The sequence below is a fragment of the Staurois parvus genome, unplaced genomic scaffold (assembly GCF_062004578.1).
Source record: "Staurois parvus isolate SC_StPar_1 unplaced genomic scaffold, SC_StPar_1.0 ptg000008l, whole genome shotgun sequence".
Classification (NCBI taxonomy): Eukaryota; Metazoa; Chordata; class Amphibia; order Anura; family Ranidae; genus Staurois; species Staurois parvus.
Genome location: NW_028317804.1, coordinates 120,432 through 148,256, shown reverse-complemented (window position 1 = coordinate 148,256; position 27,825 = coordinate 120,432). Strand labels below are relative to the sequence as shown.

The 27,825-nt window shown below is 42.5% G+C and overlaps 1 protein-coding gene across 2 annotated transcripts in view; it reads right to left on the bottom strand.

The window, feature by feature from the left end:
• The window catches only part of SGSH (N-sulfoglucosamine sulfohydrolase), a 150,265-nt gene that overhangs the window by 80,469 nt on the left and 41,971 nt on the right, over nt 1-27,825 (bottom strand). For both annotated transcript variants that reach the window (XM_089668657.1, XM_089668650.1), the window contains exons 3-5: nt 25,174-25,279; nt 24,781-24,931; nt 18,300-18,456 (exon numbers count right to left, since the gene is read on the bottom strand). In XM_089668657.1, coding sequence (XP_089524783.1) covers nt 18,300-18,456; nt 24,781-24,931; nt 25,174-25,279 — 414 coding nt within the window. The remainder of the gene's footprint in view (nt 1-18,299; nt 18,457-24,780; nt 24,932-25,173; nt 25,280-27,825) is intronic.

Sequence of the window (27,825 nt, the reverse complement as noted above, 5' to 3'; positions counted from 1 at the left end):
ATAAGGGATATTGACTACTCTGGTCAAGGAGCTATTCTACTTCAGATTTAAAACTTATTGTCAGACTGTGAGGGCCCAAAGTGAGCTAGTCTCATTGTTGCTAGTTCTTGTTGCTCACTGGGGTTGCTACCACCTCAGGTTGCAGGCATTGGGTTAATTTCTGAAAGCAGGACTGATAACATTGATTGAACTACTACTATATGTGTTACTTCTTTGCTTAGAATTGCTAAGAGTAATTATTGCCATTTCAAGTATCAGTGCCAGTTTGTACTGTTCAACCAAGTTTACATTGAAGTTTAATACAAACCTCATATCAGTCTTCTCTAATCTGTGTGTGTTTACTTTATGGTGTTAATTTACTTTGGCCAAAGGAACCTTGTGGTGTCAGCAGGGGTTGGGCTTTCAGTGAAGAGCAGGTTGAATGGATGCTAATGGCCTGTGTCCCTGACCAGAAAGTAAACTTCCTTGACATCAGAAGTAATCCAGACGTACCCAATGTGTTGGTACTGACTGAATGGAAAAAAGGAATTCCCCTCCTGATCGAAGAAGAGAGTTCAAGGAAAGAGAGCCCTGAACCTGAGCTGTTTACCTCCGCACACACAGGGGGGACATACCCGCCATTTCACTGGCTGAAGTAGGGAAGTTCATAAAGACACTACTGAAGAATTCTACTTCCATCATCACAACTACCGAAGACTGAGGTTCTTCTCTGGTAAGGCCCCTACTCCCGTGGCGGAAGACAACTGCGACACTTGCGTCGATCAAGCCCTCCAAGCCATAGAGGAGTGGAAAGTGGCAGATGCGGTGAAGAGACAGGGGTCGTGGAAAGCTTATGGGCCTCTGCCTCTGACATTGTACGGAATCTAAAGTGGGGCAAGCCAACCTGTACCACTCGTGAGTGTTTTGAATCCCTAAGAGAAGTATTCGGGTGAGTTGAGAACTGTACATAATTGAGTTACCCACTTGAGCACACATATCAAGGAGAGAAATTTTCCGACTATATACAAAGGTTGGACAAGATCTTGTACTAAGTAATCCAAGGGGGGGGGGTGAAAGCAGAGAGTTCTAGCTGTTCCCAAGTACAGGAGAGGGCTCAACCACTCGATCCAACTGTACAGAAGCTCAGGGTCAGCCACCACTATGGCGCTGTGACATATTCAAAGTTGTTGAAGACTATCTGTAACATGGAAGCCTTAGCCTTAATGGATGACATCGTTCAGACCCTATCCCAGTTGGTGCAGGCCCAGTCCCAAGCCCTGATTTAACAGTCCTTCTGTGAGGTTCAGAAGACAGTGGGTCAAGTTATGGAGGCTCCTGTTGCCATGCAGAAGGCCATGTCAGAAATGGGATAAACAGTGTCGGCAATGGCCGCCAACCAGGTGGAATCCAACCCTGGGTACCTCAGACGTTCCAGTGCAGAAAACCAGGACACTTTCAGACCCAATGCCCTCAGACTGAGCCAATGGCTGACTTCACGGCTGAAGTAGTACAAGCATTAAAGTAATTATTATAATACAAATGTGTCGTGCTCCACTGATAATCCCAATTATATTTATAACCTTATATGATCAAATATATAAATCATATACTGATTTTCCAATTAACAAATTGTGATATGGAAAAAATTACCATAAACTTTAAAAAATGCAGTGTAAAATTCTCTAATTTCAAAATTTATACTGATCAAATTGAATATAATCAAATTAAATTAATATTAATTTAATCAAAATAAATATGAACAAAAGTCCACTTCGTGATGATATTGCAAAAAAGTGCTCCGTCTTCTCTATGCGCTCACCTTAATTTTTTGACCAAACCGTTAAGTGAGGTCAAAACAATTTGTGTCCTTTATATGGACAAATCAATATATGATTTATATATTTCATCACATAACGTTATAAATATAATTGAGATTTTCAGTGGAGCGCGACACATTTTTATTATATTTATTAGAGCCACACATAAAAATGAGTATGTGTATAGTGTAAGCGAACCACAAATATATCATTTATTGGTTAATAGTATAAAATAAATTTTTAATCCACCATAGTAGCTCACAAGCACTTTAATTATATATTAAAGAAATTATTCTTCTCAAAAATGGTGGAAAACTTCCAGGGGCCTCAGTGAAGAAGCCATCTGAGGACCCGAAGAAAATGGTGAGCTCCAATTCTCAGGGAATCCAGACCCTAGAGACTAAAACCACTTAAACATCTGCCATTAGTTGTTCCTTAGAGCCAATCTAGCTCCCAACTCCGTTAACTGGGACTCTAACAAGCGGTGGAGAGCTCGCGGTAGGAGCTCCCGCCTGGATCCCCTCCGACCGATCCCCTGTTGACTCATGAATCCCCCTGAAGGTATGGTGCCCTAGAAACCAGAGACCTACCTTGGTCTGGTGGGCTCCTTCGGCCGAGTGGCGGCCCGCGGGAGGAAGAGCGGGGTAACGGAGACCAGCAGAGAGCGGCGGGGAAGCTGACTGTGGTTGCCGGGAAACAGGGAGGTGCGGCCGGGACATGTGACCGACCGCAGTGCATCCCTGGGAGGAGAGGAAGCCGGCCGGCCGGCCGACAAGCTGGAGGCGGAAAGCCATGGTTGGAGCCCTGTGGGGGTGAACGGAGAAGGACTCCCTTCCAAATAAGGAAGGGGGGGAAAGCCCTGGAAACTCCTGGAGGGTCCCCCTGCGAGCAAGAGAGCCAATTCATCGGAGGAGCTGGATAAATCCCATGAGAGGCGCAGGGAGGGTGAGTGACTCCGGCTGTGTCCTCAAAATAAAAAAAAACTGTGATGATAAAAAACTGTGATGATATGGGAGGAATTGTGTTAAGCTGAAGGAAAGCAGAGAGTGAGAGAACAGAGGGGACCCCCAGAGAATATAAAGAAGAAAAGAATATATGGTGCTGGCAAAGAAATACACAGAAAGTTAACAGACAGGCCTGGGATTTCCAGTTTTATATCACATAGATTTTTTTTTTTTTTTTTGTGAAACACGAATTCATGAGCAAATAATAAAAGGCCCAGGAGCAATGAAGAACAAAAGTGTAAAAGGAATTGGGCCTAAAGGGACCCAAACGGGTACAATTAAAAGGTACATATCCCTGGGAAACGGGACCCCGGAAAGGCCCCAGAGCAGAAATGACAAAGGAGATTTAGAATTAAGTATTCAAAGTAGCCCCAAACAAGTAATGGATTTGGACAGTAGTAATCAACAAATATCAGAGACAGAAAAAGACCTACAAATCCCAAATAAAAAAGAGATGACAGAAATGTTTAAAGAACTGGAGAGAACAATAAAGCAAGAAATGGTAAAAATTCGGAGTGATCTGGGCCAGCTGTTGTTAAGAGTGGAGGAAACGGAGCAGAAAGTTAAAAATCAGACCCAGATCATATCCAAACTAGAAAACAAGATAATCAATATGGAAAAAGTTCAGGAAAAATTGCGGTATAAGGCGGAAATCCAAGAGAATAGAGAAAGAAGGAGAAATATAAGGATAAGAGGGGTACCGGAAAGCCTAAAAGGAGAACTAATGGAAGAGGTGGTTGGCAAATTACTGAACTATATAATGGGAAACTCTGATATGGAAAGGATCAATATAGAAGGAATCTCCAGAAATGGGAAAATCCAGGGGAACTACGAGAAGAATAGGCCGAGAGACATACTGGTTAAATTTATGGATCTGCAGCAAAGGGAAAGATTTTGGAGGAAAACTAAAGGAAAACCAGTAATAAAATACAGAGAAATGGACATTCAAATATATGCAGACTTGTCAGCGGAGACTCTCTGGAGGAGGAGAGCTCTGAGGCCTTTGTTGGAGCAGATGAGAAAACAGAAGGTGCAATATAGATGGGGGGTACCGGAGTGTTTAATAGGATGGAAAAACGGAACAACAGCCCATTTGAGGTTCCCAGAGGACTTGAGAAACTTTTGTGATAGACTGGAAATGCAGAGAATTGAAATTAATGAATGGAAAGAAGAACATGGGGGAATTGGACTAAGGAGAGGGGATGAGTGGAGACTGGTGGAGGGGGGGAGGTAGGGCGGAGGGGGGGGTGGAGGGGAGAGAGGGTTGTTTTTTGTTTGTTTTTTTCCCTCTCTCTGCCCCTCCGTGTCCCTAATCTGCCTCTTGTTTCCTCCTTCACTCCTCTAGTTTTGCTATAACTCTCCCCCTTCTTGTTAAGAAGTACAAGTAGAAAGGGGTCAATGGGGAGATCTGGACGGAGGGGAGGCTAGCCATGGGAGGAGTGTAGCCCTAAGGACCAAATCAAAGGTGGATGTTAGTTCCACAAATGATGAATAGGCAAAGTGAAGGCCTAAAAAGAGGGGGGGGGGGGGAGGGATGGTGGTGAGGTTGGGGGGGAGCAGATGGAGGGGAGGGAGAGGGGAGGGATGGTGGGAAGAGAGGGAGAATGGGAGGGAGGGGGGAGGGGACGGGAGTTGGGTGGGAGGAGGTATTGGGTCAATACTCTGCATGACAGAAGGGATAAAGAGGAAGAGGCAATCTGGAAGAGAGTTGGAGTTAATTGGGAATGATGGAAGAAATACAGTTTATAACCTATAATGTGAACGGGCTGAGTTGTCCAGGGAAGAGATTTAGGATGTTTAAGGAGTTACATCATAGGGCTACGTCAGTGGTATTTTTACAGGAGACGCACTTTGAGATAGAGGCAAACGTGAAATTGAAATCCAAACACTACCCAACATGGTACTATGCAGATTCTCCAATTAAAAGAGCAAAAGGGGTTGCAATAGGTTTGGCAAAGAATATGAGATTTGAGCTGGAGGATAGAAGAACCGACCCGGAGGGGAGGTTTTTATTCTTAAAAGGTAGACTTCAGGGGATTGACTGTACTTTAGCCAATATATACTGCCCTAATAAAAACCCGGAGATGTATATGAAGGGTCTGTTGAAAAAATTAATGGAATTTAAAAAAGGGCGCTTGATAGTAGCTGGAGACCTAAATTTCTGTATGGACCCACAAAAGGATAATACCTCTTCCGTGCAAAGAGAGGGGGGTAAGTCTCTGAGAGCTTTGAAAAAAGTGATGCATGAATATCAACTAGTGGACACCTGGAGAATAATGCATATGAAAGACAGAGACTATACCTTCTTCTCTAATGCACATGAGATATACTCGAGATTAGATTACATCTTAATAGACCATCAACTTATAGATCATCTGGTTAAAATTGACATAGAGGCAAGGACGTTCTCGGATCATGCTCCGGTCGTAATGAAAATGGGATGGGGAAGAAGGTGGTTGGGAGGATTAGGGTGGAGGTTAAATGAGGTTCTTCTTCTGGATGAGGATTTAGTTCAGAAAATCGAGAAAGAGATTAAGGTATACTTTAAGGAGAACGAAACAGAGGAAGTATCGATAGCTACAGTCTGGGAAAGCCACAAGGTATTCATAAGAGGAATCTTGATAGCGGCAGGAGCAAGGAAGAAAAAAGAAAGAAGAGAGAGGGTCAGTGGGCTTTTAAAAGAAATATTGGACTTGGAGCAGATCCATAAGAAGAAAATAACAAAAGATACGAGACAGAAGTTATTGGATAAAAAAGATGAGCTAGAGAGATTGATGGATGAGGAGAAGAGAAGAGTATACAACAGGGTTCTGAACGAGAGATATAGATGGGGAGACAGACCAGGAAGATATCTAATGAGATCTTTGAATAAAAAGAAAAATAGGAATTATATAGAAAAGATAAAAAGTCCAAAGGGGGAGTTGGTCCACTCAAATAAAGAGATTATTAAAGTGTTTACGGAGTATTACAAAAAGTTATATAATATTAGTCCCCAAGGTCCGCTAAAAGAAGCTCAAGAGGGAATTAATGAAAAAAAGATGATATACATAAAAAATGCGGGATTACCAAAACTAAGTGAAGCACAGTTGAACTCCCTAGACGCAGAAATTTCCCAGGAAGAAATTAAAATAGCATTAAGAAGCACAGGGGGGGGGGGGAAAGCCCAGGCCCGGATGGCTATACAGTTAAGTACTATAAGAAATTTAGTGAAGTACTGTTACCCAAGCTGGAGAAATATATGAATGCTCTGGGAGGTGGGATGGAAGTGAGGAGAGAATCCCCACAGGTCCATGTAGTACTTATTCACAAAGAGGGAAAAGATCCATCTCAGTGCTCCAGCTATAGACCTATCTCATTATTGAACACAGATACTAAACTGTATGCAAAGGTGTTAGCAAACAGGTTGAGGGATCTGATGCCTGAATGGATCCATGGAGACCAGGTGGGCTTTGTACCGGGGAGAGAAGGTAGAGAAAACGGCTTGAGAACCCTGATGCTTATTCAGAAAAGTAGAAAAGGGAAAGCCCCGGTGGTGCTCTTGTCGATTGATGCAGAGAAGGCATTTGATAGAGTGGACTGGGGCTTTATGATGGACAACTTAAAAGTGCTGGGGATAGGCGATAGAATGCGAGAGTGGATAAGTAAACTATATAGGGAGCCTACTGCAATCATTACGGTAAATGGGGAGAGATCAGAACCCATTGGAATGTCTAATGGTACAAGACAGGGCTGTCCACTGTCCCCTCTGCTATATGTATTGTCACTTGAACCTCTGTTGTCAATAATAAGAAACAGTGGATCGGTAAAGGGAATTCAGATAGAATCCATAGAACATAGAGTAGCGGCCTTTGCGGACGACTTATTGTTCTATGTGGGGAATCCCCGAATAACTCTCCCAAATATAATGAAGATTCTGAAGGAGTACGGTGAACTATCAAATTTAAAAATTAACCCAACGAAAACAGAGATCTTGAATATTAATATATCAAAGAATGAAAAAGAAAAACTATAAAAAGAATTCCCCTTTATATGGAGAGAAAAAGAGATAAAATATCTAGGAATAAAACTCACTGCCTCATCCAAGCATTTGTATAGATTAAACTATATCTCTTTGATAAATGAGATCAGGGAAGATTTAAAAAGACTAGAAGGAGGAAATCCATCCTGGATAGGACGTATAAACCTAGTCAAAATGGTAATTATGCCTAAAATACTGTATAGATTTCAAATGGTACCAATTAAAATTCCAGAAGCCTTCTTTAAGATAATGAAAAAAATGTTAACAAGATACATATGGAAGAATAAAAAACCTAGAATAGCATATGAAACATTGAGTAGGACTAAAGAGAAAGGGGGATTGGGTCTACCAGATGTCAAGAGATACTATAAAGCAGTGGTTTTAGCAAGAATATATGACTGGACATTTAACCATAAGGGGAAAAGTTGGGTAACAATTGAAAATGATCTTAGTGGCATTAGATTGAGTCAGATGATATGGGTTCCACCACAGTTCAGGGGAAGTAAAGAAAGCACAAGTATCTACACTTTAAATGTCTTTAGGGTATGGGACAATTTACACAAAAACATGAAATGGGAATTTAATTCTATATTAATGCCTCTCACAAATACTGAGTACTTTCCCCCGGGAAAGAATAAGATATCAGGGAGATGGTTTAGAAAGGAGGATACCCAACTGAGAGATGTCTTGGTGGATGGGGAATTGAGATCACTTAAAGATTTAATAGAGAAGAAGGGAGATATTTTTATTAGAATAGATGAGTGGAAATATCATCAATTGAAATGTTTTATTGGAAATCTACCGAAACCCCTGAGACTAAAACAGGAGTGGAATATGTTTGAAAGGTTGTTAGAGACACAGAGGGACGGGAAGCACGGTATTTCAAAAGTGTATAGAATACTCACAGAATTAGACACAAACACAAAGTTAACTTTTATAACAAAATGGGAAAGGGATATGGGTGTTGGGTTTGATGAAGATAGACAGAGAAAGATGTTTAGATTGATACACGATAATGTTAGTATGAGAGAGGTTGAGGTTAATTATAAGTGTGCGACACGATGGCACATCACACAGAGTGTAGAGCACAAAATGAATGGGGAAAATTCAAATATGTGTTGGAGAGGATGTGGAGAGATGGGCACGGTGTTTCACATGTGGTGGGAATGTCCAAAAATCCAGGCTTTTTGGAAGATAATAGTCAAATTGATTGAAGAAATAACTGAAATTGACATAGGGTTAGACCCAACGACGTGCCTCCTACACAATGTGGAGACATCAGTAAATAAATATAAAGATTCAGGTATATGGTACTTCTTGAATGCGGCGAAAGGGTTGATACCCAAGTTTTGGCGGAGATCTGAGGTACCGAAGGAGGAAGACTGGATTAATAGAGTAAACCAGATAGGTAGAATGGAAAGATCATACCATATGCAGAAAGATAGGATGAGAGTTTATTTTAGGAGATGGGAAAAGTGGGAAAGAGCGAGATTGAAAGAGAAATATAGGAAAATATGAACTAGGATGTTAGCAAAAAATTAATAAGCCTCAAGTGATTAGAATGGGCTAGAGTCTGCAGAGGGGGAGGAGGGGGGATGAGGGGTGGGAAGGGGGGGTAGTGGGATGGGAAAGAAAAGAGTTTTTAGTAAGGGAAAGATAGAAATGTTATAAAATGTCTATTTGTATGAGAATTATTTCCCTTTTTTGGTACTTGTATTAACATGAAAAATTCAATAAATATTTAAATTTAAAAAAAAAACAAAAAACAAAAAAAAAAAAACTGGGACTCTAACAGGGAATTGATACACACCACTTCCGAAAGCTGGGAAAGTCAACCCCTAAGAAGAGAGCCACTCAACTTGGAAAAGCCCGGATCAGAATTGCAAAGTGTCAACCTGAGGGACTTCCAGATGAGCTAGTAGGCCCCTCCCCTGTAATCTCCATTCAAGTGGATGAAGTCTATACCAAGGCTTTGCTGGATACTGGAGTTCGAGTGACCCTACTCGATAGGGACTTCTATGACAAACAGTTAAAGCTCATAACCCTATGGAAGCTAAAAGAGCTAAAGATTTGGGGATCAAGATCCCGAAATGTCCTTATGATGGCTAAATACCAATCCACAGTTTTTGGCCCAGCTTTAAGCGGCAGAATAGAGACCTTTGTTACGTTGGCGATCGTGTGCCCCAGGCCCTTGGGGGTAAAGCAGTGCTCATTGAGACAAATGCCAATCTAGTATGCAGACTACTTACTCCATTAGCTTAGCAGACACAATACCCATAGAGAGCATCCACCCACAGCTGCGCCAAGTCTATAAAAGGGTTATCAGAGAGTTGCGGGCTCCAGAACAGGAAGTGGAGAAGGTTTCAAAGAATGGTCCTTAAGAGAAAGTGCTCCAGCTGGGGGCTGTCACCTGTTTGAAATCTCGAGACAAGTTGAGTTGGGACCAGCCAGGGCCCTTTGTGCTGCTGAAAACAAAGAACAAAAGAGAGACAGCTGGTGTAGAGATCCTCCTAGAGGTGATTACTATGAAAGCTCTGCAGTGGAACAAGGGTAATGTTCTTGTTCAGGATTGCAACAACACAGCAGACCCCATAACCCTAAAAGCCAGGGCCCTGCTGGGGCAAATGAATGTGGCCAGCCCAGTCAGTGTGCCTGAATCTTCAGATGACCCAGTCGGAAGAGGGTTTGGCCTTCAAGACTTCCCTCTATCAGAGGAATGGAATTAAAGATCAAGAGATTGGCTAACCAGGTGGGAGAGAGTGTTCTCCAAAAAAGACTACGTTGTTGGGTGTGCCAAGACTGCCCAGCATTGAAGTTGGCTCAAAAAAGATAGGAAGTTTCAGGAGGCCAGACGGGTCCCCCTGGGAGACCTAGAGGACCTCCGGGAACAGTTGGCAGAGTTGAAGAGGGCTGGGATCATCCGGGAGTCCAGCAGCCCCTATGCCTCTCCTATCACAGTGGTACATAAGAAGAATGGTGACCTACGAATGTGCATTGATTACTGAACATTGAACAAACGGACCATCCTAGATCAATACACGACTTCATGGATTGAAGATGCCTTGCAGTGTCAGGAGCCAAATGGTTTAGTGTCCTGGATTTGAAGAGTGGATACTACCAGATCCTCATGCACCCTGAAGACAGGGAAAAGACTGCTTTCACTAGTCCCTTGGGTTTCTTCGGATTTGCTCGGAAGCCCCATGGCCTATTTGAATCCCCTTCCACTTTCCAGAGGCTGATGGAGTGCATTGTGGGTGATATGAATTTAAACGAGGTCCTGATTTACCTGGAAGATATAATAGTGTTTGGGAGGACCCTAGAAAAGTGGTTCGAAAAAGTGTTCCAGAGACTTCATGAGGAAGGCCTGAAATTGTCCCTGGAAAAGTGCCAATTTTACCAGAATCCAATACCTACTGGGGGTATATAGTCCCTGCAGAAGACATAGCCATGGACCCCAGCAAGATTGAAGTTGTGACTACCTGGCCTCAACCCAACAACATTATGGAACTTAGGTCATTCCTCAGATTCTGCTCATACTACCATCTGTTCGTGGAGGGATTTGCTAAGACAGCTGCACTCCACACTGACATCTTGAAGAATACAGAGGGAGAAACCAGTAGGCTGAGCAAGTGCCCTCTTCAAGGGGGGCCACGAAGACCTCATGAATCCATCAGTAGCCAGTGGGTTGAAACAGTATCTAACACAAGTTCCATTGTTGGCATATGCAGACCCTTCCAAGCCATACGAGCTCCATGTAGATGCCAGCAGAGGGGCAGTCCTGTACCAGGAACATGCTGGATTGCTACAGCTCAGTGTTTGTGTGCCATAGCCTCTCCCTGCTGAAAGGAGTTCCCCAAAACACAAGCTGGAGTTCCTTGCTTTGAAGTGGGCTGTTGTGAATAAGTTGAAGGACTATCTCTATGGGGCTGAGTTTTAGGCGAAGACAGACAACAATCCACTAACTTACATACTCACTACAGCCTAGACACCACTGGACGTTGGTGGCTTGCTGCCCTGTCTGGATTCCGATTCAGTCTAAAGTACCGACCTGATGTAGGAAATAGAGATGTGGATGCCCTATCTAGAAGACCCTATGGTCAGTGAGCTGCTGAGCCAAGCTGGTTACAAGTGTCCCCAGAAGAGGTGCAGGCCATGAGTCAGGGTGTTGAGTATGTTGTCAAAGGAGTGGTCTACGCTGAAGTGGTGGGAGCCAGAGGTGCCTGCATCGCATCATACAATTGTAATGTGTCACAGCTGAAAGGTGAGGAGTTACCACAGCTCACCACTAGAGATATGCAGGAGGATAAGGATCAAGACCCGCTCTGCCAACTGACAAGATGGGCCGTTATGGAGCAGTGACCCGATCTACTTTGGGTGGAAGATCCCCCAGATGACAAAGTCATCCATAGGGAGTGGGATAGATTAGAACTGAGGAATGGGGTGGTCTACGGAAGGGGCCTCTCGGACCAAAGTAGTGATCTATGGCAACTCTTTTTGCCTACCCAATTCAGAAGAATGGTGTTGGGGTAATTGCATGATGAACATGGGCACTTAGGAAGACAGAAGTGGAGGAGTACTGCCACACTTGCCTAAACTGTATACAAAGGAAGACCCTACCTAAACAAACTGCCTCCTTAGGCCACCTTCAAAGCCATTGGAGCTGGTGTGTGTCAATTTCTTGTGTCTAGAACCAGATTCTAGTAGACGGGGGAATATCTTAGTAGTGGCAGAACACTTCACTAGATATGCTCAGGCATTCCCAAAAAGAACCAGCAGGCATCCATGGTATTAGTGGAAAAATTCTTTGTGCACTACAGACTCCCCCAGGGGATTCACTCAGATCAGGGCAGAGAGATTCAAAGTAAACTGATCACAGAACTACTAACTTTGTTAGGGATAAAGAAATCCAGAACTACTCCCTATCACCCTCAAGGTTATCCTCAACCAAAGGGGTTCAATCGAACGCTCTGGAACATGCTTTGTACTCTGCCATTAGAAAAGAAGCAACAATGGAGCCAAAATATTGCTACAGTGGTACATGCTTATAATTGCACTGAAAATGACGCCAGAGGCTTTTCCGTTTCATCTAATGTTTGGACGAGAGGCTAAGCTACCCGTGGACTTAGCCTTTCGCACAGTTCCTGATCATTTTACCCCTTCATCCCATCAGGGGTATGTAAAAAGACATAAAAAATTAATTAAAGACAGATTATGAGAAGGCTAAACAGGCTTCCAATCTGCAGGGAACAGGCAGCATCATGATTTCAAGGTGAAACTGCAGGATCTGCAGCCAGGAGATGAGTACTGCTAAGGAACCTTGGGGTCCCAGGGAAACCTAAAATAGCAGCTCGCTGATAATCTTCACCATATGTCATCTGTCTGACCTGCCTGTCTATCAGATCTGCTCAGAAGGGAAGAAAGGTCCAATTAAATCTTTGCACCAGAATCATCTTTTGCATTTCTCTGATGTTGTGTGCATTCCAACACCTGCAAACAATCCTCCCACTTAAAGAACTTATTACGTATATACAGTAGCACTTTTCAAGAGGCAGGGATTCTTTAGCTTGAAATAAAAGCCTTAGGAGATAGGGTTTATTAATGAAAGGTCAAATGGTGCAATTAAAATATTTACAGAAAGGGATGTTACAAAGAAATAAAGAAAACAATAAAGCAACAGAGAAATAAAAGAAAGGAGTTAAGAAAGCACAATACTTGCAAAGTCCTGGGTTTGGAGTCCAACTGTCCAAGCAAAAATGTTGCCGTGGCTCTCAAGTCTGTTAAGATGTTCCTTGTTTGATGGTAAAATGAGAGCTAACTTACTAGATCCTGTCCATCCCTTTTCTATGGTATCAAGGGGGTGTGGACAGAGACCAACTGACCAATGTTCTGGTGTAGGGGATGGGTGCTAGGAGGTCACCAAGTTTATGACCAAGTCCCAACTACAGTTTCATACTAATATTAACTTCTAGTATGTGCAGGTGGTATTCTAGCAACTGGCAGATTAATATTCAGAATTATATTTGGAACCCAGGGATAACAATCACAGCATACCTCATCACCCAGGCGGGAGGAGACTGCTTTCTCCCCTTTCGTATGTGCGAACAGAGTCATGAGTGACCTTGATTTGTTTGGTACGGTATTCCCGATTCAAATATATACCTAATAATAATGTGTCCTGTTCCTGTTGAATTCTATGAATTGTATGTAGAATTGTTACGTTGTGGAACAGACGTTTTATGGCACGCTCTGCATTCCTAGAGCCTTAATGGCCCTACACATCATGTGGGATGACTTGACTGAGTTATTATTGTTTTCCCGATAGGGCAGAGGAAGGTGTTTTTCATGGTTCATGGAACAAGACATCCTGTCAAGACTAATTAGCTGTGTACAGCTCTGGCCAGGTCTGGACGCTGTGTCTATTTGTTTTTTAGTTAAGATAAGAGGCTCTTTGAAGTTTGTTAAAACTTACAGCTACAAATTCCACAGTTTTCAGAAGGAGAGAGGGGAGGAAGGTCATTGCTCATGAAAAACAAAAGTGGTTGTTGCATACAGGTTCCATGTCCCTATCAAGCACAATCGTTACACCACCCCCCCTTAGGTGGTTGGATGAGATGGAACTGAAATTTCCCTCCTGATGCAACCGATTCCTTCTGCTGGTTTGGCTTGTCAGGACACAGGTCTGTTTTGCCCAGACATTCACCTTTGCGTGATCTGGTACAACTGCACTGCTGGAGAACCTTCTGAGAAGGGTGCTGTTCTCCCTAGCAACACTGTTGTGCCAACAAAGTGGATTGTGAGAGGTGAGTACCAGTCTGCTGTAACCCCCCCGGATATCGTGGCAGCTTCTGTGGTGCCCACCTGATCACAAGACACTTCGGTTCATGGGTGGCATATGTTAGCTTACTGAGATGTAGCTTCCTGTCTAGGTAGAGGATGAGATTTCCCTCTCTGTCTCATTCTTGAGGCCCAGGACTACACCTAACGCAAAAGGTAGCGGCACCCGTGTGCGCTGGAATTGGACAGGTGAATTCCGGGGCTCACCTCAAAGGTGTGTTGATGGGTACCTTTGTCCAGGTTGAACAATCCTCTTTACATGCTGTCATCAAGGACGCCATTTTCATCTGTTTCCCATTTGTTCGGTCAGTCACAGGTTCAGCTGGGCCACGATAGTTGCACCCAGGAGTTCTACTGTAGCCAGCTGTACCCAAGAATGATGTAACCTGCTTTTTGGCCTAGGGAGTAGGCTAGGCCATAATTGCCTCAGCCTCACCAGTTGCATACCTCTGGGGGTCTCTTCCTACCTTTGGTTCCCAGTGCTGAACCTCTGACAGTTACATTGTTTGACTGTCAGACTAGGCACTGGCAGTTTGTTCATGGCTGGTGACAGGAGTCCAAGTTGTTCTCCCCAGACACGGCCGAACACTGCAAGGCTCCCAAAGTAGGCAACTGCACACGGCTCCACTCAACACCGTAGGTCATTCATGACCCCCGGAGAGGTGACTGGTGCGTTCTCAACCCCAACTAGCTTTCCTGTAAATTCAGGCAAGCCACATGGGGTTGTGAAGGATGACTAGTTCTGAACCTCCCGTCTTAGAAAGGTTGGTCCATACCCTCTGCTCAGGTCCATGACTGTTAGACAGAGGGCACCTGCCAGCTGCTCCATTACCTCATGGATCCTGGACATGGGGTAGGCTTTAACTGCAGGGCTGGCGTTCAGTTTTCCAAGGTCCTCACAAAGCCTGGTTGTCTGATTCCTTTTGGGGACTGGGACTATTGGTGATGCCCAGACCCTGTGGAACTTCTGAACCCCTGACTGTGGCTGTCCCTTTGTCTCTTTGGTCCATTCTGTCTGCGCCTCCTGTGAGCCTAGGTGGGCTGATGGCATGAAGGCACTTCATGAACAGCATGGTGGGCCCTCCCAGGGTTTCTCTGAGCCCAGACACCATTTACCATAAGCACTGCCAGCAGCTACTGTACCTGGATGGAAAGAAAGGGTGATTGTAGCTGAAGGCCTAAGCTCTCTCCCTGAGGGCTGGCTATCAACTCCAATAGGGCCCCTCGCGCTTCCAATCCAGGAGCACTGCCACTGCCCATGACATGTGTTGTGCTGGGGGGCTGTGGAGGGGTGAATCTAAGCCAGAAATAATTCTGTGTGACTTCCTCCCTGGCTTTAGCTTTTCCTCATGGACCTTGACAGGACATATCAGGTGACACTCTCAATACATGTCCCCTAGGCTGACTGGAAGCAATGAGCAGCTGGTTAACTCTTCCAGTCCCCAAGACCTCTGCCTGTAGACTATTCATTCTTAGCTTCTCACTGTCCCAATCAAGCTGTTTATCTTTCTTAGCAGTGAAGCTCACAGCTAGCCTGCTCATGGCTTCAACACCTTACCACCCAGCTGTCCTGTACCATACAAAGACAACTGCTGGGGGGTTATTGAGGCAGAATCCTCTGGGCTGGAGCAAGAAAAGGGCCTATCCAGATCATCCCTTTCCTCAACACCCAGAGACTGTACCTCTGCCCACTTCACAGATTGTGGGTGACCTCCAGCAATGAAAAAGCATCATCATTACATTCAGTAGTTACATTGTTAACATCAACTACACATGTGTTTGATACCCGCACATGCAAAGGGGTCGCCTCTCCTTCCCTAAGAGATGGAGAATTCTGTGAATTCTGTACCTGGACCCTCTCCTCACTCTCCCTCTGTCCATCCACAGGTTTCCCAGATTTTAACCCAACATCTGCACATAGTACCTTGGTATGTCCAGAGAGTTCCATGGGGGCATCCAGGGTGTTCTTAGCAGGGGCATATTAGGAAACAAGAGTACCTAAATCGGCACCCAACAGAACAGGTGTGCTGATTTCATCCGAGACTCCCACCTCTCTCATCCCACTTCCTGTATCCCAATTGATGAACACGTTAGCATGGGGTATGCGTGAACGGGTCCCCCAACTCCGGTGATGGTAAACAACTTTCCTGGGATGATGTCCTTTCTTTCAATAACCTCTGGTCTGATCAATGTAACTTCTGCCCCTGTGTCAAGGAAACCAGTTACATTCTGGTTGCCCACAGTGACTGGCTGCAAGTTTGCGGTCGTTACCCAAGTTTTCCCGCGGACAAACAGCACAGAAGAAGAGTTGCTGTATCCTGAGATGTTCAGATTTCCCACAGGTGTAATATCTGCAGTTGTCAGTCAGGGATGGCTTGGCCCCAAGTACTGCAGGTGCCGGCCGCTGAGGAACTTGACTCACCAACGTAGGAGTGGTTGCTATGGGTGATTTTCCTCCTTTCCAGCCATTTGGAGGTGCCTTGCAGTGGTCAGATACCTGAGTGTTGACGTACGTATCTGCCAGTTCTGCTGCTGCTTTGGCAGATGCTGTTCCTTTCTCCAACACAAACTGTCTGATGTCTGCTGGACAGAGGTGCAGCAGCTGATCTTGGATCATGAAATCCTCCAGCGACTTGAAGGAGTCAGCTTTCAGGCCTCTGGTCCATTGCCGGAATGTGGTGCGTAAGCGAATTACCACATCCGTATAAGAGTCCCCAGGTCCCTTTTGCAAGGACCTAAATCACTTCCGGTACCCTTCCGGGGTTAGCTGATACCACCAGACAATTGCGTCCTTTAGAGCTTCATAATCGTCATCCTGATCCGCTGGCAATTCGCCATAAGCATCCAGGGCCTTGCTGCGCAGCCCTGGTGTCAGATACCAAGCCCATTGAGCTGGGGGCAGATGGTATTAACGGCAAGTTTTTTCAAACAACAGTAAATACATGTCAATGTCACTGTCCTTTTCCATTACCGGAAATCTGGCTGCTGGGCCCATGGGCAGAGAGGTGTCCCTGTGCTCTAGGGACCCAAGGTTCTGAGCCTGTTGCTGCTGCTGGAGGCTAGCCATCTCCAGTTCGTGCTGGCGATCAGCCTCCCTCTGCGCAGTCTCTCTGTCAGCAACTGCCTGGCATTCTGCAGTCTCTCTCTCTCATCCGCTGCCCTGCGCTCTTCTCTCTCAGCTGCTGCCTGGTGTTAATCATTAATCTGTTGAAGGCTGCCACTACCATCAGGGAATATTGTTTCCATCAAGGGGTGTAAATGGTCAGCAGCAACGTTTAGGTACGTAGATGGTACATGGCAAAGAAACATTCACGTGAATGGCAGAATCCAAGGTTTCCCAGCATAATATTGCCCAAAGCATCACACTGCCTCAACCATCTTGCCATCTTTTCCTGAGGTAAGCGACACACATGCACCCAACCATTCACACGATGTAAAAGAAAATGTAATTAATCAGGTTAGGCCACCTTCTTCCATTGTTCAGTGGTCCAGTTTTGATACTCACATGCCCATGTCCCAGGAAGGGCACGTTTTGCTGCCAATATAACCAGATGGAAAAGGAATGAAAACTAAATGTATGCAGTCACCATATCTAAGGACTGGGTAAGTTTCAACATACTACATTTTTGTTCTTGGATTTGGATACGCTTTAAATTAGTGATAATCTATCCACCTCAAAGATAAATAAACCTACTCTTTTTTGGACTCCCTGTTTCTATTTTTCTGGGGAACACCTCTGTATCCTGTCTGCTTCTAGTGGATCAAACACTCCCCTTCCCCTTTGTTCTCCTCTATTCACTCGCTGGATCCTGCTCTTCCCCTTGTTCACTTGCTGAAACACTTTCCCCAATGCTTACTCCTATCTATACTAACTACAGGAACTAAAGTTCAAATATGAAACATGTTATAGCCCAAAACGTTATCTTCATGATTTCTTTAAAACTAGAAATGTGAAAATGCTGCAAAATAACTGCCTCATTACCTATCATACTAAACAAATACAGAGAAGGAATGATGAGGAATTCCTCAACACACTGCAACATAAGACCACAATGGTGCATTTTCTGCAGCACATGGAACATCTCTTACTAATAAAGTCCAAATCCCGACATCAAACCAAGAAGATGACTGAGGACTAAGGCTGCATTCACACTTAAGCGTTTTGTAGCTTGAAGCTCAAAGATTGAAACTCCAAAAATGTTCAAACTTAAAAAATCAATTGTTCTCTGTGGTGCCTGTTTGTGTGATCAGGTGTGAACAGGCACTATAGAGAACAATTGGTTTTTGAAGTTTGAGCTTTTTCAGAGCTTGGAGCTTCAAGCTACAAAACACTCAAGTGTGAATGCAGCCTTACTGAGGGGGTGTTACCACATTGTCCTACAAGGTCAGTGTTGTTAACCACAGATTGCTCTCAGGACGCCTGATCTTTGACTACAACCCATTACAAGTCCACACTTGGGACAGAAAAATTAAAATGTAAAGCTCTGTGAACTTGTGCAAGTACTGAATCCTGGCTAAAACAAACCCTCCTATGCACAGAATGGGCACACTTTTGTTAGTTTTTACGAACGATCAGAACTGATATGTTAAGGTCACATGCAGACCAATTCTTTATTGCTGAAAAATCATAGTTTCTGTAGATCTCACCTGAACTTGATCGGCCATATAATACTGTGGTTTCCAATCTGGAATTCGCCCCATTCCAGGTTCCCCATTTCCAAATTTCTCACAGAATGTTCCATACTGAGGCTGGGAGTGCCCACAGCGATGGGGATCATGGAAAGCAACATAGAGAAAGAACGGTCTGTGTAATAATAAAGGTTCAAATATCAAATGTTATTACAAATTACTGGATAGTCTAAAATCTGCTCCACCCAAAGTTCAACAGATCTACTCTCATCTCATGATAATATTCTCCTAGAAATGTCTGTCTACTGTCTTGAAAAAGGTTATTATATCTCATGAGGTGTTATTTTATTGTCATCTCAAATGGAACCTTTTCCTTTATATTACACGAAATACAGCATTTGTTTGGTTACTGCAGCTGTGCAAATGTTTATGTCTTCTGCATTGTTGCTCTTGTTCATTAACCAAAAACCTGTTGTGTAATTTAGAAGAGACAGTGAACCAAACTTTCCGCAACTGGGACTGTTAGTTTTGGCACACTGTCCCTGGCTCAAAAACATTATCAATATACTGTACATGAGACTGGTGCTATACATTGGGGTTGATTAAATAAATGTAAACTGACTGTGCACTTTGTAAGTGCAGTTGCTCCAAAGCTTAGTAAAAGAGGTAAACTTCACTTTACAAATAATAATACTCAATGCAAAGGAAAAAAGAAACAGCAAAGCTTCCCCTCATTTACTAAGCTCTCGAGCAGCTGCACTTCCAAAATGTCTATCTGCCTTTATTAAAGCCCACCTCTGGCAAAGAAAATTTTCACCATGCAGTGGGGCTGTGCCTGCTCATTTTTCTAGGGGTGAATAAAAAGTTCATACTCACCTGATCTGTTGATCTTCAGGAAAGTCGCACTTCCCCACAGTCCAGCGGTGGATTGTCATGGTCTATGGAGCATGCTGACATAAGAACAGTCAATTTTCAAGATCACTGGACCTCAGGGGAAGGGTGCAGGATCCCAAGTGACTGGTACTGTGTGGGGAGGATCGGCGGGTCAGGTAAGTATATCTCTGATGTCCTCTTCCCTAGAACAAAATGAGCAGTTAATCTGTTGAGTGCAGGCACAGCCTCACTGCACAGGGAACAAAACATTTTGCCTGGAGCTCTGCTTTAAATCAACCCTACTGTTTGTAACAGTTCCTAGTCATATCCTTATTACACTATATATTTTTTATTTTTAGAGGTGTTGTCAGCAAAATGCACTAAAAATTTATCAAATCTTTTCTTTTCCAAATTAAATAAAATTCATAAAAGTATATATATATCCCCAAGTGTGATTCCAAAAAACTATAGTCCTCTTTTTTTCTTCCAATTATTTCTTCCAAAAATTATCTCTCTTATTTTTACTCTTTGTGTAATGTCCAAATATTCATGAACCTCAAAAACCAAAAAAACTCAACATAGTGTATTATCCTTATACAAAAAGGAAATTAGTGCCATTCATTGTGAATTACATCACACACTAAAACTGTGCATGTGAGAGAAGAAAAAAAAAAAAACTCTATATGTGAACACTACAATAAACAATCGTGATCCACTCAAGTGGTAAAAATATTATTTCAACCCACTGCACCAAACCAAACAACACTCCAACTCGTGTAGTAGTGAATAATTACCCCAATACGGTTTCAATAAAGCTTGTCAAACAACATAAGAGATGGCATCAGACTCCTGGGTCCAGATCAATCCTGGGATTCCTCCTCCACTCTCCCCAATACTGTTTCAATAGGGCTTGTCAAACAACATAAGGGATGGCATCAGACTCCTGGGTCACATCACATAAGGGAACTACCGCATGTTCCCACTTCCATCTTGGAAGTGGGAACATGCGGTAGTTCCCTTATGTGATGTGATTTGTGTCTTTGGGAAGCTGATATCTACAATTTTAAATGTAAGTTGCCAAATAAATTTCTATACTCTATGGTGCCTTCTCTAATTGCCAATTTATTTATGAGGAGAGTGGAGGAGGAATCCCAGGATTGATCTGGACCCAGGAGTCTGATGCCATCCCTTATGTTGTTTGACAAGCCCTATTGAAACAGTATTGGGGAGAGTGGAGGAGGAATCCCAGGATTGAAACAGTATTGGGGTAATTATTCACTACTACACGAGTTGGAGTGTTGTTTGGTTTGGTGCAGTGGGTTGAAATAATATTATTAACCACTTGAGTGGATCACAATTGTTTATTGCAATGTTCACATATAGAGTTTTTTTTTTTGTTTTTTTTTTTCTTCTCTCACATGCACAGTTTTAGTGTGTGATGTAATTCACAATGAATGGCACGAATTTCCTTTTTGTATAAGGATAATACACTATGTTGAGTTTTTTTGGTTTTTGAGGTTCATGAATATTTGGACATTACACGAAGAGTGAAAATAAGAGAGATAATTTTTGGAAGAAATAATTGGAAGAAAAAAAGAGGACTATAGTTTTTTGGAATCACACTTGGGGATATATATACAGTATATATACTTTTATGAATTTTATTTAATTTGGAAAAGAAAAGATTTGATACATTTTTTGTGTAGCTTTCAAGGGTGAAAGTGAGTGTTTTTTCTTTGGGATATTTTATTTTATTTTATTTATTTAGAACTTTTTAGTGTGTTAATTAGTAATTTACAGCAAAATGCACTGTTTCAATCCAACAGACCCAACAGTCATGACATGCATGCTGCTGATTCTGTGTAATTGAATCACTGAGGGGGGTATGTTCAAAATAATAGCAGTGTGGAGTTCTACTAGTGAGGTCATTCATTCTTTGAAAAACAGGTGGCAATTATTGCCCTTATTTAAGGAAGGAAGGCAGCAAATGTTGTACATGATGGTTACAGTGCATTTCTCTCTGAAATTCTGAGGAAAATGGGTTGTTCCAGACATTGTTCAGAAGAACAGCGTACTTTGATTAAAAAGTTGATTGGAGAGGGGAAAACAAATAAAGAAGTGCAGAAAATGATAGGCTGCTCAGCTAAAATGATCGCAAATGCTTTAAAATGGCAACCAAAACCTGAAAGACGTGGAAGAAAGCAAAAAACTACCATTCGAATGGATAGAAGAATAGCCAAAATGGCAAGGACTCAGCCAACAATCAGCTCCAGGAAGATCAAAGAAGGTCTAAAGTTACCTGTGAGTACTGTTACAATTAGAAGACACCTACGTGAAGCCAAGCTATCTGTAAGAAGCCCTCGCAAAGTCCCACTGTTGAAAAAGACATGTGCTGAAGAGGTTACAATTTGCCAAAGAGCACATTGACTGGCCTAAAGAGAAATGGCGCAACATTTTGTGGACTGATAAAAGTAAGATTGTTCTTTTTGGGTCTAGTGGCCGGAGACAGTTTGTCAGACGACCCCCCAAACACTGAATTCAAGCCACAGTACACTGTGAAGACAGTGAAGCATGGTTGCGCAAGCATCATGATATGGGGATGTTTCTCATACTATGGTGTAGGGCCTATTTATCGCATACCAGGGACCATGGATCAGTTTGAATACATCAGCATACTTGAAGAGGTCATGCTGCCTTATGCTGAAGAGGAAATGCCCTTGAAATGGGTGTTCCAACAAGACAACGACCCCAAACACACCAGTAAACATACAACATCTTGGTTCCAGACCAACAAGATTGACGTTATGGAGTGGCCAGCCCTATCCCCGGATCTTAATCTAAAAGAAAACTTGTGGGGTGACATCAAAAATTTAGTTTCTGAGGCAAAACCAAGAAATAGAGAAGAACTGTGGAATGTAGTCCAATCATCCTGGGCTGGAATACCTGTTCACAGGTGCCAGAAGTTGGTTGACTCCATGCAACACAGATATACAGCAGTTCTCAGAAACAGTGGTTATATAACTAAATATTAATTAAGTGATTCAAAGGAAAGCAACATCTTCAAACATTTTTCATTTTATATAGTGAATGTTTGAGCTTGTAAAGAAGAATACAAAACACTGCTATTTTTTTGAACAGTCTAATATTCACTTTTCTTCAATATTTTTAGAGGAACAACACAAATTTGATATATTTTTCTTCATGTTTTGATTTGGAATAGAATGTGTAGTGTTCCCAATGCATTTGTGTGTATGGAAATAAAAGCTATTAGAAGGATTCTGAGCTTTATTCACTTTTTTCAACACACTGCTATTATTTTGAACACAACTGTATATATAATAAAAGAATACCATATTTAAACTAGTAAGCGCTAAAAATAAATCTTTCCTATGGTTTACATATTTTGACTTTGTTCGAGGCAAGTCAGTTTAGTTTGGCAGCTACCATCACTGTTTTCCTGTCTATGTTTCAAAACAAATACTTTATCTATATGATATTTAATCCATCATTTTTTCCTTTCTTTCATTTTTTTTTAAACTTCAAACTTTTTCTTTTACTATTTACACAGAAGAATTTTACAACGTTCCCCCGCTGCTGCAACGGAAAACTGGCTGCAAGTCTTCCTATGTATGCAACAAGCTCCACTCATTCTTGACTTTGCCTAGTCCTGCTGTACCTAAAGCCAGCCATAGATCGCTTGATTCCCTCAACCACACAGTGTTGATGGGGACATCCCTCCCACAGAGCCATTTTGTTCTCCTGGCTGGGGAGCCATCCCCACCAGGAGAATGCAATGATTACTGCTAGAGGCTATAATAGCAGCTAGCAATAATCACATTGAAAATCCAACAGGCTGGTTGTACCAAAGTTGATTGATCAACCAACTTGCGTGCCCATACATGTTTCGAATTTCAGCCAGTCCCTACTGAAACCAGCCAAGATTCAAACTGTCTATGGCTGGCTTAACATATAAAAACACAACACAGCACAAGTCCCCAATGGTATCTTGCAGATTCAACCACAAGACACAGTGTACTGTATATCTAGGATTACACAATTATATTGATGCATTTAGTGTTTACTCATAAGGTCTCATTATGAGATAGTACTGTGACAGACCCAACCAGGGCAGGGGACCAGGGGCTAGCCTTCTACCCACTAATTATGGCCCATGGAAAGAACAGATCATTCTCTAATGATGGACAATGATGAACGCTGAGAGCAGTGCTTGAAATACTTCTCTGAGTAGAGATATTATAGCTTCCTTTCTGGAGTGGATGGATAGGTGTAATATTAATCTTATACAGGGTAATGGTCAGAGTAATAATGGGGCCTTCCTGCAGACTGGGTTGGGGAACCTCCTCCACTTGGGACAGAAATATTTATCAACAATCTCCCTCAAGAATCTATGAAGATAGATGAATTCCATTTTTTCAGAGTGTTGGAATATTGTATGAGCTTTGTCTTATGATGGAAATTCTATACAAGTGAAAGCAAACACCTGAAAGACAGCATGTGTAATGTACTTTGTGTATTCAGGGTTGGAGGTACAGACCTGTCTGGGGTAGGCTCCCTGACTTGTCTGGGTGCTTGGCTGTTGATTAGCTTATATGTTAATTAGATCACTGTTACATGTTAGTTGGTAGCTGTTGATTAGCTTACTGGTAATTAGATCACTGTTAGCTGTACTGTTTACCGTTTGCACTGTTTAGGATAATGTGATCAAGCCCTTACCTAATCAGTGTGGGATGTTTATTCTGATGTACAATATTTGTATTTAGTATTCATGTGGTGAATGTTCCAATTTCTAAAGTGTATAAAAACCTGTATTTCTGTTCAATAAAGGATTTCCAGTTCTGCACCTAAGCTAGTGTTGCCTAGTCTTGGGTGCGATGCCCAGCTATAATACCTTGGTCCTGTGTCTCAGCTGTGAGGAAGCAGTTCTCTGACGGAATCACCCAATCGGGGTGACAGGCAGTCCGTCACAAGCACCTTAGAGTAAACATTATGGGGTATATTGCCTAAAACCGGAGCACTTAGGTCTGGTGCAGCTGTGCATGGTAGCCAATCAGCTTCTAACTTCAGCTTGTTCAATTAAACTTTGGCAAAAAAACCTGGAAGCCAATTGGTTTCTAGGTAGAGCTGCACTAGATTTTGCACTCTCCAGGTTTAGTAAATAACCCCCTAAATGTGTGAAATAGGTCAAGATATTTGTATAATACTGAATGTACAGTTTGAATAAATACCGACTGAAACAAAAAGTTTCAATCTTTGGAGAAGCAGTGCTCTCCCATATGCATAATAAAGCTTGCAAGCTGCACGATAATAATTCTCTTTAGGGAATCCCATAGTCCAATGGTCCAGCATCCATGTTGCCATGTTTTGTTAGTTAAAAGAAATGAAATGGGTACATTAATGTTTTCTTTGGAACCACAATACTTTACTGACTGAATTATTAGGTAATTATATCCCAGTATAGGAACCCTGACACAAAACAATGTTTTAACTGTGTACATGTGTTGAAATAAATTAAAAATGCACAACAGGGCATGGGGACAAAACACTGAATATCATTGGAGCAGTGGATATTTTCTATGCTCCAAATAACTTAATTACTAGTTTTTACCTTTGATCTTTGCTTTGCAAAAATTTTCTGACTAACGCTTTGATTCGTGTTATGTTTCGTCCAACTTGTAGCACTGAGCTGTTTTCTTCTGTGTAGGCAAAATCAAACGGGTAGACAGACTCTGGTCCCACGTGCTTCTTCCCAATTATTCCTGTAGAAAATAAGCCCATAATTAGAAATACTGAAACAAGGCAAGCATGTACAGTATATGATCATTAACACCCACTATCTTGGCATAATCAGAAGTATATACGGTAGGTGTCCTTTCAATATTACATTCAGCAAATATATAATAGACATAATAGACACACACACCTTGTATATATTTGAAAAATTTGAAATTAACTACTGGATTGTCATGTTTGTTTTCATGTTTGAATTTCACACAGTTACCTGTTCGGATGCCAGCCTGGTTAAGCAGCAGGGGTAAACTCTTCACATCATCAAATGAATTAAAGTGGTGAACATCTTGATGAAGGCCGTATATACCATTCTGGTGCTGCACATAAAATGATACTGAGTTACAAAACTTAAAGTAAACCTATGATTTCCCATTGCCTATGCTTTTAAAAAAGTGCAGACACTCTGACGTCTTTACCTGGTGAATCACTAACCAAAAACACACATGCAAGATGGAAGCTTAGACTCATTAGAGGTCATTGGTTACATGCATGTTCCAGGCCAGTACCTCCCTAGCCAGTGAAACTAGGGTCAAAATGATATCCTCAGATACTATTCCATAATTGTCAGGAATAGCAGTCCCAATATTTCCTTAAAAATAAGTATTTTGGGGGGCGTGGTCAAGATGCAGACTGAACAGACGTGCTTCCCAGAGCTCTCCTGGAGGGCTATCCGATTTTCTCTTGTTCTAGACTTACCTGCTTCTATGTGGCCGCATATTGGACCTGTATGCCTAACAGAGCCTCTGGGTGGTGAGAATGGTAAAAAACCTCTGGTTCCCTTCATGTGCAGTTGCTGTGTCTAGCCTGAAACCTCTGGTGGTGGGAACTCCGGTGCACTTCTCAGATATGGCCTCCCTGATGGATCCGGACGCATGCCTGAAATAATTACCACTTGCCATGCCATGTTAACTTCCAAGATTGATGCGGTGACACCTTAATAACTTGATATCGATTTGATTCACCAGGGCGTGAGATCCGCCCCAGGCTCACCACCATCTAGCAGTTAGTCAGCCACATGGAGGATATCATGGCGGAACAAACCTCCTCCCTACACTCCCTGCAAACCAAGCTTAGGGTCTTAGAAGGGCTGAGGATCTGAGAACCATAGCCCACGAAACAATCTCTGGATTGTGGGACTCGCAGAGGTTAAGAACCCACTGTCTTTGTGGAAGATTTAGCATAGCTCTCTCCATACTCCACGATAGAGCAGGCTCACCATGTACTGCCCAAACCTGACCTGGAGGGGTCCCCTCCTTGTACATGAATTCTATAGCTGCTAAATTTTCAGGACTGAGATGAAATGCTTAGGGGCTGCCCATGTCGTGGGGGATTGATTTATTAAAGATACAAGGTCACAGGATACACCCGCCCAGAGCATTGGTGGTGCAGTTTTTTAATGCACATATTGCTCTGGGTTTGTGAGTATCTTTCTATTTGATTTTAATAAACTGATTTACAGTACTTTGCTACGGGATGATTTTATCCTTTCCTAGGTATGTACATATGGTGATGAAACCGGATTTATTGAATGAATTTGAGGTCATCCTGTGGTTTTTGTGAGGGGGATCTGAGGCACTGACAGTTGAAAAGACCAACCGGTTTGGAGTCATCCATCCATCTATTCATGATGGGTCTTGTTTCATCCAAATGAGGCTTTAGACCTCTTATCATGTGAGGTCTAAACCTCTGTTAAGCTGCCTCTTTTTTCACATGGTGGCTGGTGCACTTTGAATTTATCAGGATATTAAGAATTGTCATTCACAATGGACTTTTCACAGTTGACACATTGGGACTTTTGTTGTGATTTATTATTGCTAAATTTATACGACAGAGCAACATTTATTCTCTTGAGATTGGTTTAGATATTTTTGTGTAATATCAGTGAGTGCTGCTGTCACAATTAATCATTTGAGGTTGCAATGAGTTGGTTGAGGTTGCCTAGTGCAGGATACAGTATATCACTGTTCTCTTATAATGGTTTGTCAACGTTTTCTTCAAGTTCGTGCCCTTGGCTTTGTCCAGGAGACTGTATCACATACTGTTTTTGTCTCTCCAGCATCTCTACCAGAGGGAACGTCGGTTCTGCTTCTCTTCTGATGCACAATTATTGCTCTAGTGTGACATTATAGTGTCCCCGATTTGGGTCATGTCCTCCACTTAGGTTGATAGCTCCTATGAGGCGTGTTTTGGGATTTGAACATTGCCCAAGGCTTTGGGTTATGAGGGGTGGGGGGATGGGGTGGTCAGCCATTGCTGACCTTGTTTGTATCTTTAGTGTTTTAGTTTTATGTTCTTATGGTTTAGCTGTGATATATGATCAGCTCTCATTATTTACATGTGGTTTCACCTATCGGAAATTAGGTACTTTTATTGTACACTGTAGGTAACTGGGTTGGGTAATGCTCATTCCCCTGCTATGCCCTGGGCTAAGCAGGCTGGATTCATATCTTTATCCTCTCATACTATTTCTTATTTTGTACCTTATGGCCAAGTTCTCCACTGTCTCATGCCTTAATTTGGCTGTGAAAAGGTCCCTAGTGTTTGCTCACCTCTGTATACCTATTCCCCACCTATGTATTCTGTAAGAAACCCATTTGATGGGCTTTTGAATTCAGAGTTTGAAAATGGTCTGGATGAGTACCCACCTTCATGCTACCTATTCTAATTATGCCAGAGGAGTTAGTATTCTCATTCATAGATCCTTACAGTTTCAACTAATGGAGGTAACAAATCAACCCGGGAAGCAGATATGTGTTACTTAATGCTTTGATAGCTGATACTGCCTTTGTTATTGTGGGTCTTTATTTGCCACCATCTTCTGTTATTGCTCTTCTTTATACAATTATGCAATTGGTTTCTCATT